At 48.1% G+C, this 15,869-nt stretch overlaps 1 protein-coding gene across 2 annotated transcripts in view; it reads left to right on the plus strand.

Moving 5' to 3' along the window:
• Positions 1-267: 267 nt before the first annotated feature.
• LOC123782325 (RH-like protein) overlaps positions 268-15,869 on the plus strand; it is a 36,178-nt gene continuing 20,576 nt past the window's right edge. Inside the window, exons 1-3 of one of the 2 annotated variants that reach the window (XM_087858429.1) lie at positions 268-472; positions 9,143-9,329; positions 13,006-13,156. In XM_087858429.1, the coding sequence (XP_087714555.1) occupies positions 325-472; positions 9,143-9,329; positions 13,006-13,156 (486 nt within the window). In that variant the 5' untranslated portion in view covers positions 268-324. The remainder of the gene's footprint in view (positions 473-9,142; positions 9,330-13,005; positions 13,157-15,869) is intronic. The other variant, XM_045782456.2, reaches the window with a different exon arrangement.

Genomic DNA, 15,869 nt, shown 5'->3' on the forward strand with positions numbered 1-15,869 from the left:
GTGCGGTGCCCGGGGAACGGATGTGCTCTTTGAAGCTGCGCACAGTGCCCGCCCTGGAGTAGGAATGCTTCAACTACTTGTTGAATGAACAAATAAGTGAATGAGCGAATGAATGAGTTAGTGTTGGAACAAATGCCTCTCTCCCCTCCCTGTCACAGTCCCTCTGTTCCCGTGTTAACTCCATCAACAGACCAGCAAAGCCAGCCTTGTAGCCCGAGATAAGGCTTTTGGCGGGTGTCTCCCCTATCACTCCCTGGAGTGGGGGTGGGGGCAGAGGGGTGATGCCTGGAGCTGGTGGAAGTGCCACACGGACACGGACACAGGATGGGCTCTAAGTACCCACCATCTATGCGGTGCTGCCTGCCGCTGTGGACCCTGGTGCTGGAGGCGGCCCTCATTGTCATCTTCTTCTTTTTCACTTCCTATGACACTTCCTCACAGGATCCGAAGAAGCTCACGGGGACCTTTCGAGGTGAGTGTCCAGAGGGAGGTGGTCCCAGAGGCAAGTAGCAGGAACAAGGGAGGAGGAGGTCTGTGGTCCTCCAGGGGCCTCGATGTTCCTTTCCACAAAGTCTCCAGTAAATGGGTTCTCACACCTTCTCCCATAGGTTGCCCAGAGACCCAGCCAACAACATAGGCTCCCCTTTAGGACCAGCATGGACATCTCCTCTCCCATGAAGCCTTCCTTGATTTGTCAGGGCAGTGAGGGGGCCTCCTATTCTGTATTTCTAGAATTTCCTTTGCCAAATGGTTTTCATAAGTCTCTGCTTCTCTGTCCTCTTCTCCCCTTTCTCCTGAACAGCAAGAAATTTCACGTTGTTTGGCTTTTCATTTTTGTTTCCTTTTTTTTTTTTTTTGGTCTCTCTTGCTCATTTCTGTACCATCCTCCTTTTGGTAGCTTGAGTCTGTTGCCCCTTCCTCAACCCCAGCCTTCTCCTTCTCCCTCATTGGCTGGGAAGTCTACATTCTGTCTGCAAATCCAGAGCCATAAGGTACGGCTGAAGAGGAGTGTAGGATGGTTATTATTTTATATGCAGCTAAAAATATTCACAGACTGTGATGAGAACAACTGTAAACAAGACAGATGTCCACAGTGGTGTGGCTTCTGCTTGTTTTTTAAAAAATTGAGATGAGTTTCCAGCATCTCCTTGGGCCGATATCTTATCTATGATCATGGATGGGCCTCCTTGAGTGTCCTCCCTGAGACAAAGCTGAAGTTCCGGTCTGGCTAAGTGCCCGCTTCTTTCTGAGTGATATTAACTGACTAGTTAGCTGAGAGCAAAGGAAAAACATCACTAGGCCCTCTCTGCGGTAAGAAGGACAAAGAGACGACTGGGGAGGGAAGCCTCTACACCACTTCAGGGGCTAGCCCAGAGAGGGGCCCTTAGTGCCTGACGAGCGAGGCCCAGGCACAATTTAAGTTCATTTCAGTTTCCTTTCTTTTCAGTCCAATACAATGTAATTCAATGCACACATTCATTTGTGCCTGTATTCATTCAACCCTGTGGGGGGATCTAGACACGTGCTAATCAGAGCTAATATTTATTGAACTCTTACTATGTACCAGGCACTACTTAAATGCTTTATATTGAACCCTCACAACAATCCCTTGAGTCGGTACAAATATGATCTCTGTTTTTCATATAAGGAAATGAGGCACACGGACGTTGAATAATTTGCACAAAGTCACTCAACCAGTAACAGCACAGCAAATTTAGATTTATGCAGCCTGGTTTTAGTTTCCATGCATTTAACCGCTATGCTTCACTACCCCATTTTACAGTGAGCTTGAGTCACTTGTCATATAACCAGTGGGTGTAGGAGCCAGTATTTCAACTCTGTATGTTGGCACCAGTGTCCACATGCTTCACCCCTATGCTGTGCTGCTAACACAGAAATAAAGTGTCCTCAGACACTCACTTTGCATGGAAACACAGAGGAGGGCCTTCAACCCTGGAAGGGGAGTTGATGGTGTCAGGGAAGGCTTCTGGAAGAAAGTGACTGACCACCACATCTTGGAGGCTCGGTAGAAGTTAACCATGTGAAAATGGATCATGATCCAGAATGAGAGGACAGTGAGAGCTGGTGTGGGCACTCCTTGGAGTGGACCAGGCTAGGGCTTAACACTGCAACACCAGAGCCCAATGAAGGCAGTGGAGCATGGTGGACCCACAGGGTTGAGTAACGACCTTGACCTTCATGCCGCCGAGCTGATAGGAAGCAAGGGTGTGGCCAAGTTTGGGTTCAGGTTATGGAGAAAGCCATTCCAGGGCTAGTGTAGGGGTAGGGGACAGGGCCGTGACTTGAGGTGGGAGACCAGCGTGTGGGCTTGTGTATAATACGGACCAGAGGGCTTCAAACGCTTCTGATCATGCACACCATTTTTCAAGCATGGACCATACTTACATGTCACCATCAAGTACTGCTGCGTGAATATATTTGGTACATTATAATAATACATACACATGAAATAGGAAGTTTGAAAGAGGTCAAATGAAATACATAATATTTTCAAATTACTGATCGTGATGGCGCCAATCTCAAGGCAAGGTCCACTGTTCCCATCACTGAGAGTGGATGTCAATCCGTTCCTAGAGTCTTCTTGATAACTTCAAATTCTGGTTGACTTCCTGTCAGATCTAATTAGACTGACTTTTTCTAACCTTGAATGTGACGGATGAAGAGTTTACACAAGAAATATCACTCTGTCCTTTTTTTTTTCATACGCTTGGCTGCCATCATGGTTTTGCCTTCATCCTGTGGTTTCAGGCAGGTGTTGTTCAAGCTATTAGTCCATTTTGTGAAGGTTAGTGGAGCTAAAACTAGGTTACCTCATCTGTCAATTCACTTATCCAATCCAGTCCATGTGAACTCAATGTTATTCAAACCAGCCAATTCCAGAAAGACATTTTTGAGGCAATCAGTATGAAACCTGTATGATATACAGGAATTGTTGTTGGTTTTGTTAAGTCTGATAATAGCATGGTGGGTTTTGTTTTTAAAGGCCCTATCTGCTAGAGATGTATATTGAAATGAAGCAATGCCTGGGGCTTGCTTTATGCCAGGAAAAAAAAAAAAAGGAAAGAACTGGAAAGGGTAATAAAAACCAGATCGGCCCTGCGTGACAGTCATCAAAGCTGGGAATGGGTACGTGATATTCACTGTGCAACTCTCTCTGCTTTTACATATGCTTAACGTCTTCCATTATAAAGAATTACATTTAGGGGTGCCTGGGTGGCACAGCGGTTAAGCGTCTGCCTTCGGCTCAGGGCGTGATCCCGGCGTTACGGGATTGAGCCCCACATCAGGCTCCTCTGCTATGAGCCTGCTTCTTCCTCTCCCACTCCTCCTGCTTCTGTTCCCTCTCTCGCTGGCTGTCTCTGACTCTGTCAAATAAATAAATAAATAAATAAAAATCTTAAAAAAAAAAAGAATTACATTTAAAACAAAAAGTGAAACAAAACCCTGCCATTCATTGCAACATGATGAATACAGAGAAACATGTCACCCTCTTCCCAGTGGCCCAATATTCCCTCAGGACCCCTTCCAAAGCTAGGAGACTAGAAACTGTCTGACATTCTGAGCAAACAGAGGAGGCTCCTGGGTCAACGTGGAACTTAAATATTTGCAGAGCTGCGAACTTCACCAAAGCCCTTTGGAGGTAGCATAGCCTAGATCAGTGGTTCTCAAAGTGTGGTCCCCAGACTACCACCTCAGCCACTAACAGCTCGGGAATGCGTTAGAAATGCAGATTCCCAGGCCCCAGTCCAGACTCACCAATTTGAAGTGTTCAGGGTGGGGCCCGGCGAACCGTGCTTTATCAAGCCCTCTAAGTGACTCTGACACGCGCAAGAGTTTGAGCAGCGTGGGAGCCAGACTGATGCAAACCCTGCCTCTGCCCCTTCTTAGCTGCGAGGCCTTGGGCAAATTATTCCACCTCTGTCTGCCTCCATTTCAACCTGCGTCACATGACGATAGTACTTTTTCAATTTGTTGTTGAAAGGTTTGAAAGAACGAATACATATACAGACTGATTCAGAGTACTCACTTTCATTATTAATAAACTTTAATTTCTGGTATTTTTATAAAAACAAATCAAACTAGAAGGGCTCTTATCTTCTTCCAGCAGCTCCTATGGACTGTCTGGAGCGTCTTCCGAGGTGTGTGTTCCCTATGCTGATGACCACTGGTCCGCACGGCCAGTCGTGGGGCCATATGGGCAGGAACAGTGAAGGGGAAGCAAAGAGTCAAAATATTCGAGACAGCTAGGAGATCAAACGAGCTGTCCCTGGTGAAAGTGAAGGAGGGGTTAAGGATGGCTTCCGACATGCGCTTTGGTATATGCAGGTGCCAATTCTGGAGACGGGACGCACAAGGGGAGGAGCAAGTTGGGGGGTAAATGAACGGTGACATATTCATTCTGGGCTTGGGGTTGAGGCGCCTATGAGATGCTTAGGAGAAGCAGAGTGTAGCAGCTATCTAGTGCTGCATAACAAAGCACCCCCAAACTTAATGGTTGAAAATAGCAACCATTTAATTGGTTCATGATCGTGATTAAGTGGTTCAGCAGAAGAGTTATTGCAGTAAAAGAGGGTAAGCCCCAATGACTGTGTGCTTTTCAAACCTCTGCTTCTAACATGTTGACTAATGTCACATTTGCCCAAGCAAATCACAAGGTCCAACCCAGGCGGGACGGGTCTGTACTGGAAGGCATGATTCATTAGGAGCCATTACTGTAACAATCCACACACAGAGCCTGCTCTAGGACTGCCAAATGGGGGAACATCCTGGACCCTGCATGGTGGATACTACCCAGATTCCCCACCCTACTCCCCAAAGGGAGGAGAGCTACCAAAAGACAAGAGGGGCTTTTCCACTGACACGTATTTACAGTACCCCCAAATGCTACAATGTTCCACATCTTAGCCTTGGCTGCCCCCTTTGACTGGGACATCTCTTTTTCTATTCCCAGAATGCTGTAGGGGTGAAGGTAGGGTGGGAGTAGAAGATACTGGGGAGCGGAAATCAGCCTAGGGCTCTATGGACGGTCCCAGTCTGGGGCTGCAGAGGTCTTCCCAGTCAGTAGTGGGGAGAACAGTGTGGAAATCGGGCCTAGAGGCCAAGGGCCAGAAGCTGGTTCTGGCTTCAGAGCCGTTGGTGCTGAAGTGTCTGCAGGCCAGAGGAAGGAGCAAAAGTGGGTGGAAACACAGAACTAGAACCACAGGAGCAGCCAGGCCAGAGGGGGGGAAACAGTCTTGCCCAAAGTCACACAACCAATAAGTGGCAGGCACAGGATAATAGTGTCTAAAACTGCGTAGCCAACACGAGGCTAAGTGATTTGCATGAGCCAGTGAAAATGTGCACGGCAATCCTCTGAGCAGGTGCCATTGTTCATACCCATTTTATAAATTAGGAAGCTGAGACACAGCAGTAGAGCCAGGCTCTGAGCCCTGACAACCTGACTCAGAGTCTTCAGCATTATACCCTGTGCTCTACGTGGAGAGGCACGATGCATCGTGGTTAAACCCAGATGGTCAGCACTCAGATCGCTCACCATTCACTAGTTACGTGACCTGGGCTAGTTACAGCGCCTCGCCGGGCCTCCCTTTCCCATCTGTAAAAGGTGGATAATAAATAGTGCCTACGGCGTGAAGTTGTTGTAGGTGAAAGCCATAAGGTACTTAGAATGGTGCCCGGTGCGTGGAGGGCACCACACACGTGCCTGCTGTTACAATGCTGGTCATCATTGCCCCCTCTCACACCACTGGACTCTCAGCTTAGACTCTTTGGGCAAGTCATGGGGCTTTCATAAAATTCTCCCGAAGTCCTGTCTTAGACTGTAGAATTCCGCTCTGGGGCCCAGTCATTGGGGCCCCTATAGCACATCCACTCCTTATCACCCCCCAACACCTTACAGTCCACTAGCCTATCAGCCCAGCAGCTGATGGGGGGTGCAGCGCAGAATCTGAGAGGTGGAGGCTAGCACCACTGGGGATGCCCTGGGCTGGGACCTGGCCCTGAAGCGGGGGTCCCAGTCGTGAGATCTGGGAGGAGTTGGAGGGGGGCCTAGAGCTCTGGAAGCCCGGGAGAGGAGGCAGGAGGGTGCAGAGAGTAAAGAGAGGCCTGAAATCTCATGTTCTCAACCCACCCATTTGGGGCGAATGGGCTCTGTCAACAGCTCCCAGAAACTGCCCCCCTGACTTCACCCCGCGGGTGGAGTACAACTCCTCCCTCAGGGACAGTGTGGGGCCTTGGGGAGGAAGGCTCCGAGCTCCCACACCTGGCAGCCGCAACAGGGATGGCAGCTGTACCTGATAAAGCCCCCCGCCCAAGATCCTCCGACTCGCTAATCTTTAGGGCCCCACCTCTGCCCTATCCTGGTTACCCCCCTCTCCCCACCCATTGATTCTCTTCTCAGAATATGCCAGAGCCATAAGGACCTTAGGGAGTACCAAGTCCAACTCCCACGTGTTTACAGAGAGAGAAATTGAGGCCCAAAGAGGGCAGGGGACCTGCTTGGGGTCCCTTAGTGAGATGGGGGCAAACGAGAGCAAGAAACAGCCTAGCCTGGTGGAAGAGCACTGTACCTGGAGCTCAGAGCGTGGCTCTGCAGCTAGCATGCTGTGTGGCCTTGAGGAAGTCACCGGCTCTCTCTGGTCTGCTTCTGTAAAATGGGAGGAAAATGAAAGGTTCTCCCTGCTCACGGGAGCTTCAATACGCCCAGAGCCTACGCATACGGCGTTGCTGCTGGATGGCAGGTGTTTGGTTTAACAGCAGGAGTTAATACAAGGTTGAACTGGAGTACGATCCCTGGGTGTGCAGTCTCCAGTTGGCCACAGGCCTTACCACTCCCACATACGCATTGCGCCCTTCATACGCATAGTTTCCCGAAGGAATTTGAGCAATCCCAAGAAGAACTCCCTATACAAACTGTGCCCCGTCATCCCCACTCCTAAGACGATGTAAGCAGGAGACAGAAACATCGCCTGCACCTCCCTCTCCCCTTGGCAGAGGAGAAGGGGCAAGAAGCTGAGTCAATGCCATTTCTCACCCACTCCCCAAGTTCCCAGGCCCTTTGGAGGTCCTCAGGGGTCTCCCACATCCTAGTGTGACCAGATTGCTCAGAGCATCAATACCCACCCACGTCTCACAGGCAAGACCCTGTGTGTTTCTCAACGAAGGTGAATTTAAATGACTTGAAGGGGCTCTCTGAGACTTTGGAGAGTTCTGGAAACAAGTGCTTCCTAGTTGCTATCAGAGCCAGGGCTGGAGGCCAGCGGAGACCCGGTGGGTTCTTATTACTGTGATGGTGAAGATGGTGGTGACGCGGGGGGAGGGGCACCATTTCCTGAGCGCCCTCCCTGCGCCAGGCATGTGCCAAGCCCTTGAACAAAACCTCACCTCCTTCAGCTCTCCCGGCCCCCTCTGAGGGGGCACGATTGCCCTTATTTAGCGGATCAGGAAAGCAAGCAACATACACGGCCACACGGCTGTGAGGTTAAAGCGTATAACGTGCCATTTTTATCGGTCAAAAAATGGTCAAATGTTGGCGATCTTAATAGGGTTTAACCTAATGGGTTTAACCTAGCTGGGATCAAACAGAACTGTCTAAAATTGAAGTCGGTGCTGGTTTTCGTCTGTGGGTCTGTGTGTGTGTTTTGTTTTGTGTTTGGTTACTGTCTGCATGCTGGTTGTAGAAAATTTGAACACCAAGAAAAAACAAGCAAAACCCTCCCAAACCCAGAGATAATTTCCATGGGGGGATGAATTCTTTCAAGTGCTCTCCCCAGGCATTTATACGTGGGAAAGAGTTGGTGTTTGTTGATAAAACCGTCTTCCTACTCTGAGCGATTGGGTTCGTTACAGCATTGGATTCTGGCCACCAGACCAAGAATGTGATCATTTTCCCCATTTAACAGATGAGCAAACGAAAAACAGTGTGGTAGTTGAAGGCACAGGCTTCCGAGCAGATCATCTAGGTTTAAATCTGGCTGGAAGAGCTGGGGCAAGTTGCTTAACTCCTCTGGGGCTCAGTTTTCACATCTGTGAAATGGTGATAATGGCCCCCACCTTGAAGTGTGGTTGGGAGAAGGAAGCGGGCTGGTGTGTGTGATGTGATTAAACCATGTCACAGGGGCATCTGGTGGCTCAGTCTGGAGAGCATGTGACTCTTGATCTCGGGGTGGTGAGTTCAAGCCCCGCAATGGGTGTCAAGATTACTTAAAAAACAACAACAACAACAACAACAGTGTGGCTACAGGGGAAACACTCAATAAATGTAGGCTGTTACTAAAACTCAGAGACATTAAATAACTAGATGACGCCACACAGCTAGAAAGTTCCAGATTCCTGATTTTGAACCCAAGCGTGTCAAGCCGCTACCCATTTTTCCAACCTGGAATTAGAAAAAAGTGTCCGCCCTTTTCCTTTTGCTGGACCTCTCCCTGCCAGCAGGCAAGTGTCTCGCACTCACCTGCCACCGCAGCCCCTGAACAGGGTCTGAGGCTCGAGAAGGTGAGGGTCCCTCAGATGGCCCTGGTGCTTCCTGCCGGCCCGCTGGGTCTCCCAGCCAGTGACAAAGGAAGAGAACTGCTTTCTGCAAAGACAATTTGGTTCTTACCCACAGAACCTCTGAGCCTCCTTCCGTCCCTCTTTTCTGGGCCAGGTCATTGGCTTCGGTGCTCTTACTGTCCATGCACATGATCAGGAGGTTGAACCGGCCCCTCGCAGCAGGGGTGACTACCTTTACTGGATGTTGCTGTGTGCCAAGCGCTGGTCCAGGTGCTTTACACATGTTCATACCATTAAGTTTAATAATAAGAGTAATTGCCACAGTTACTGAGCACTCACTGTGGGCCAGGCCCCGCCTTCGTGCTTCACCAGCATTAGCTCATCGTAGCCTTACCTCAACCCTGCCTGGTATGTATTGTTCCCATTATTCAGGTGAGAAGACTGAGGCTCGAAGAGGCAAAGTAACTTGCCCAAGCACCCTTTCATGATCCCCTCCAGCTGCCATCCAGTAAATTCATACAGAACGTATGTAAATTCTAATTCTGTGAACTCTGTAAATTCTAATTTCAAATTTCTAACTTTCCATTTTGTCTGCTTCTCTTGCTCCTTCTCCATAACTGCTCCTGGTCAGTCCTCCAAGATGTGACCATCATGGTGGCCCTTGGCTTTGGCTTCCTCAACTCATCTTTGCGGAGATACGGCTGGAGCAGCGTGGCCTTCAACCTCTTTCTGCTGGCCCTGGGGGTGCAGTGGGCAGTCCTGATGGATGGCTTCCTGGAACAGTCCTTCCGTAAGAAGGTGGTCATCAAACTGTCCAGGTAACCTGACGGCAGCTGGATCCTTTTTTGGGTCCTTGAGGGTATGGGGGCCTAAGAGGACTGATTCTAGAAGAGCTGGGATGTCCCCTTGAAGCCATGCAATATTGAGGATATCCACTAACAAATTATTTACTGTTTATCTAAAATTCAAATTGCATTGGAAATCCTATGTTTTATCTGACAACCCTGAGCCCAGATCTGCAGCCTTTCCCAAGTTCTTTCGTTATTATTGAGTATGACTTTACAAAGTTACACAAGCAATATGGGTTCAAAGAAAAATTCATAGAGATTACAGAAAAGAAATAGAAATGTCACAGTCTCTGGAAAACAAAGAAGTACTCTTAATTCTCAAATGTCAGTGAACAAGAAATAGCCACGCCTTTTAATTACCTTTGATCCATTTAGATGAGTGTATATGAAGTTCTTTAAAAACTAGCAAAATTACCCACGTTGCTAGAAGTCAGACTAATGTTTACAAGAGAAAGGTGATGGTTATGGATTAGGAAGGAGCACAAAAGAACCTTATGAGGCCCAGTGAATGTTCTCTGTGTTTCCTGGTAATGGATACACGAGGGGGTAGACATATATATCCATCAAGCTGTACACTTTTTTACAAAAGGCACGGGGCACCTGGCCGGCTCAGTTGGTGGAGCATGCAACCCTTGATCTCATGGGCGTGAGTTCAAGCCGCATGTTGGGCATGGAGCCTACTTTAAAAAGAAGAAGACAAAACATTTAAAAAACAATAATAAAAAAGGCATTGACAGGAGAAACTCAGTAAAATTTACCTTGTACATTGTTTTTTGCTCTTATCCAACTCTGAATCTCTGTCCTGCCCAGATAATGGTAAATCCCATCTTAGGCATCTTGGGGAACTGGTCACCTCTCCAGGCCACTCCATCCTCCCCTCCAAAACCCTGCTAAATCTCCGGGCACTGCTGTTGACCATCTCCCCATGAGCCAGGCACGGTGCCAGGCAGTGCACAAACATTATTTTGTTTAACCCTTCCAGTAGGGGTCTAACTAGTGTACAGGCAAGGAAATAGAGGCTCGGAGACCATAAGGCATTTGCCAAGGGTCACACAGCTACGTGGTGGCAATGGCTTTAGCTTTTTAGTAACTGCAACCCTTCCCACACCGTCCAGGGTGGTTATGACATGAACCAAAGCCCAGTCAGTTCCCTATTGGCCCTGAAATAACCCTCCACATTTTTTCTTCTAACAAGTTTTAGAGTTAATCCCCATGGATTCGATACCCCCCCCCCCCGCCCCGTCCCCCAAGAAACACCTGGGAAGAGGCAAAGGGTACTCTCTGGAAGAATTCTGAGAGTGGTGGCCCTGGTCTGGCATTTCTGCTGCCTTGGCTTTAAGGTCACACAAACTTTCAGCCTCCTGCCCCTTAGTGTTTTGGCCTCATCTCTGGGCTGCTCCTTTTAAGGTACCACGCCCACAGGGACCAACTTGTTCTTGACTCAATCCAGGAAGACAAGAAGAGGTCATTTGCAGCCTGAGTGAACTCCCCTGCCCCACCTCTGACAGCCTGGATCCTCCCAGCTGTGACCCCCGCTGGAACTGGCTTCACAGATTGGAACAATGAGCTCCTTCCCGACCTTTCCAAGGGCCGGGCTGGTTCAGGGGGCGGTGCCCAGGCCTGCCTCCCGGACAGGGTCCTCCCCTTCTCCCTCGGCCTCACCCACACTGTGCAGCCTGACTTGGCACTGCATTGTCTTGAGTCACCAATGACCAGTCCCTTCGGGGCAGGGGCCTGTCCTGCTCGGCTTTGTCCTTTGTTTTCCTCCTGTAGTAAAGACTTAAGAAATGGTTATTGGAACCAAAATGAAAATAAAAGGAACCCCGAAAGTTGGGATATTTTAGCGCTGTGTTTTGAGAGGCTCAGGAGGGCTTCCCTGGAGGATAGTAGCGATAACCACCCTCGTATTGCGCTTGATACATATTAACTCACTTTACCTTGAATGACCACTTCACAGGCCTTGCCCCCACCTTATGGATGAGGACACTGAGGCACAGAGTGGTTCAGTAATTTGCCCAAAGTCACACAGCCAGGAAGGGGCCGAGCCAGGATTCTGACCCAGGTTGGCTGGACTGGAGGCTGCACTCCTGCACACTGCACTTCCCTGTCTCAACGCCTCCCCAGCGCCAACTGGCCCCTGGGGCCTGACATCCCACCACTGGCACGCCTCCCCTTGAATTCGGCCCTTGCCAGTTAAGTAAACACTCACCAAAACGGCATGACATGGCCAGTCCCAGTGAAACTTTGAGTAACTCCTATTCTAAGTAGTTCCCAGTCCCTGTGAGACTCCTTCCCCAGGCCCTTGGCCTTCTTCTGATCTTCCGTCTGAAGAAGGGAAGTCCTTGAGCCTTAAGCAAGGCACTGCACTGGCAGCAAATGCTGCGGAGGCTGAGTCCAAACTTCAGAGCACAGGCTTTAGATCCTGGCCACCTGGGTTTGAACCTCACATGGTCATTAACTAACTTTATGGCCAAAAGCGTCGCCTCTTCTAGTCTCAGTGTCCTTTTCTGTAAGATAGAGGTACTGAACGGTACCCTAGTCCCATTTCTAGAGGGCCGCTTAGAAGATTAAAATTTAAATGACGTAATGTAGTTATAAGCCTGTTATACATACTGCTTAATAAATTATCATTATTTTGTAGTGGTGGTGGCGGTTGTAGCATCAGGGAGGGGAGGGGGTCTCAGAGCAAGGTGTCTGGAGAGGGTGGGTTGGTTTAACCACCATGGATTATTCCGCTCATTGCCACCTCCCCCAGGAAGCCCTCCCTGATGAGTCCAGTCCATACAGTCCAATGTCCCTCCAGTGAACCCCTCCTCCAGCCATGTAATATCATGGATAGTCTTAGTACGCAGACTCACGATGTCAGCCCCGTCTCCCCAGCTGGATCATAAGTGCCTTGAAAACAAATTGTATTCTCCTGACTCTCCACACTGAGCTAGCTCATTTGTCAAGAGAAGGAAGGAATCAGTTAGTAGTGCTACTCACGTGGGGCTCTACTCCTGAGTTAGTTCTTTGCGCCAATCATGGTGCTGGACACACAGGCACAGATACTCCTTCTAATCCCCACAGCACTACCGCGAGATAAATATTATCATCACTCTTATTTTACAGATGAAGAAACAGGCTCAGTGAGATTAAATAGCTGCTCAAGTGGAAAAGCTGGGACTGGAAGCAGGCTTGTCCTACTTCTAAACCGTCTCTTTCCACTACCACAGAGACGGTGGCGGGCGGCTGAATGACAGGCCGGCCAGCAGGTGAAGAGCGCCCTCTATTGAGCGTCTTTGTGAGATGCTGGCAGAAGAGAAGCGATGGGCAGAACCCCAGTTGTCAGACCCTAGAAGGGGGTCCTGAGGCAACAATCAGCCTCACCACGACATTCCTATGAGAAATTCAGAGTGGCCTCAGTATGAATGAGTATATGCAGATCAATTTCTTGCCCTGAAGCCACCCTGATGGAAGAAGGAGCCCACAGACACCCCAAACGGGGCAGCATCAGTTCCCATGAAGGTGGAATCTTGTCTCCTTGTTCTCCTGCTTGTCCCTAGCTTCTTGGACAGTGCTGAGCTTGTTGAGTGAGTGAACGAGTGAATAACGAATGAGAGGATCCTTTTCAGTCATCCCTGTCTCTCTCTCTCTCTCTCCCCAGTATTAAGCTGGCCACCATGAGTGCTATGTCTGTGCTCATCTCAGCGGGTGCCGTGCTGGGGAAGGCCAACCTGTTGCAGCTGACATTGATGGCACTGGTGGAGGTGACGGTCTTTGTCACCATGAGGATGATTGACAGGCAGCACCTCAGTGTGAGTCACGGTGCTGTGAGGAGGGGACTTTGGGGAGGAGGGGGGTCGAGGTGGAGGGGAGTGATACTGCCTCCATTTGATGGAGTTTCTGGGATTTAAAAATTATAAAGACAGGCCCAAATGGGGCTCCAAAATTGTGATCTATGCTAAATGTTTAAACATAGCAACCTAATGGTTTTAACTGGAGGTGGTGCAGTCACTGGTGATAACAAGGTCTAAGGTTTGACGGGGCATATCCGTGGCAGAAGTGTAATGTAGGGGACGCCTGGGTGGCTCAGTTGGTTAAGCGTTTGCCTTCGGCTCGGGTCATGGTCCCAGGGTCCTGGGATTGAGTCCCGCATCGGGCTTCTTGCTCAGTGGGGAGCCTGCTTCTCCCTCTGCCTGCTGCTCCCCCTGCTTGTGCTCTCTCTCTTCCTCTGACAAATAAGTAAAATATTAAAAAAAAAAAAAAAGGAGAAGTGTAATGTAGGAAAGTTATTAGAAGAAAAAGGGTCAAGGAACAGAGAGAGGGAGTTGGATGGATCCAGATGGTGACCTGGAGGGGTGACGGAGAGAAAGATGGTAAGGCAGGTGCTGAAATCCTTACAGACCAAAAGGCAGGTGGATAATCAGCAAGGAGTGTAGAGTCTGCCAGTGCGTCCTTCCAGGCAGCTGGAGATATTTGGGGAGGGAAAAGGAACAATGGTCTAGAAGTTAGATATGAAGCTCTTATTATTTACTAAATTTTCATTCTCTTCATCTATCTATATGACTTTATTTTAACCCCTAACTACTTTAGCGTATGTTTCTTATAAACAAGGGCATTCTTTTACATATCATTGTTCAGTTAACAAACTGTGGAAATTAACATTGACATAATATTATCTTATTCAAATTTCACCAATTTTCCCAGTAATATCCTATTACAGCAATACACACACACACACACACACACACACACACACACACACACATATGTATATGTACATATATCTATTCCCACAACTACACCTATACCTATACATGTGTATTTCTTTGTGGTCCAGGGTCACACTTTGCTTTCAGTGCTCATGTCTCCTTAAACTTTTTCAATCTGGAACAGTTTCTTAGTTTTTCTTCATATTCCAAGAACTTGACATGTTTTGAGGTTACAAGCCAGTTATTTTGTAGAATGTGGGTTTGTCCACCGTTTCCTCATGTAGTCGGAGGGTATGCGTTTTTGGCAGGAATTACACAGAAGTGATGTTGTGTTCTTCTCAGTGCATCATAGCAAGAGACACATGCTGTCAGTTTGCTCATTACTGAGGATGTTAACTCTGGTCACCTGTTAAGATGTTGTCTTCCAGGCTCTTCCACTGTAAAGTTACTATTTTCCCCTTTGTAATTAATAAGCATCTTGTGGGGGAGATAATATTCTGTAAAATCCTGTTTCTTTTTTCTTTTTTTAAAATCCTGTTTCTTATCAAACTTTCACTCACTGGTTTTAGCATCTGTTCATTCTTTTTTTTTTTTTTTTTTTTTTTGCCTGAATCAATTAGTACTATGATGATTGTCAAATATTGGTTTTCTTTCTTTCTTTCTTTTTCTTCTTAAAGATTTTATTTTGGGGGCACCTGCGTGACTCAGTCGGTTAAGCATCTGACTTTGGCTCAATCATGATCTCAGGGGCCTGGGATCCAACAGCATTGGCCTGCTTCTTCCTCTCCCTCTGCCCCTCCCCCTGCTTGTGCTCTCTCTGTCTCTCTCTCTCTCTTTCTCTCAAACAAATAAATAAAATCTTTAAAAAAAAAGATGTTATTTTAAATTAGTCTCTATACCCAATGTGGGGCTCACCCCTACAACCACCAGATCAATACTCGCATGCTCTAGGATTGAGCCACCCAGGCACACCCAATATTGTTTTTCTAATCCCATCTTCCCTTCCACGACCATTAATTAGATAGCATTCTGCTGTAAGAAAGAACTTTCTTTTCTCCTCCATTCAGGCATTTATTTATTTATTTATTTATTTATTTATTTATTTATTTATTTATTTATTTATTTCACTATGGGCTCACGGTGTCACCTAGACATACTTCATTTTCTGCTTTTCCTTTGCGCTTACCATAAGGACTAACTGCAACTCCTTGGTTTCAAGGAAGAAAACTGCACTGGAGCTTTTTCAGGCAGAAAGAGGGGAATTTAATATAAGGGCCACCAAGGGCAGGAGTAGCAGCCGGACTCAGGACTGGAACTGGATATGAGAAGCCTTTAAGACCCCAGGTAGTTCATGCTCTCCATCTTTTGGTTCTGTTCCTCTCTGTACAGCTAACTTCTGTCACATCAGCATTCTCTTCAGTGGAGAACAGGCTCTCTCCAAACCCTTTCGTTTCCAGGATTCTAAGTCCCACATCCTGCAGGAAACAAGGCGCTTCTCTCTCAGCTGGTCCCAGGTCTATGATCCAGTAAGAAAGAACCTGATTGGCTCACGTGGCCACGTGGCCACTTTGGTCCAATCAGCTGCAGCCAGTAAGGAGGGCGGGTCACACAGTGACCACGTGGCTAGTCCAGAAAAAGAGAGAAATTCCCAGCGAGGAAACATGAACTGCGGGCAGTGTGGGGTAAATGTTTTCCTACTTTAAAAGGCCACAGTGATTCGAAGCCACCTATCTCCTCTCTTCTCTGCGGCTTTGACTCTCTAGTTGGTGCAGAGGGGGGTTTAGCACTGATTTTGAAAGTTGGCCGCTTCACCTCA

This window comes from Ursus americanus, chromosome 33 (assembly GCF_024610735.1).
Source record: "Ursus americanus isolate L20-20 chromosome 33, mUrsAme1.1.p, whole genome shotgun sequence".
In the NCBI taxonomy this organism is placed as follows: domain Eukaryota; kingdom Metazoa; phylum Chordata; class Mammalia; order Carnivora; family Ursidae; genus Ursus; species Ursus americanus.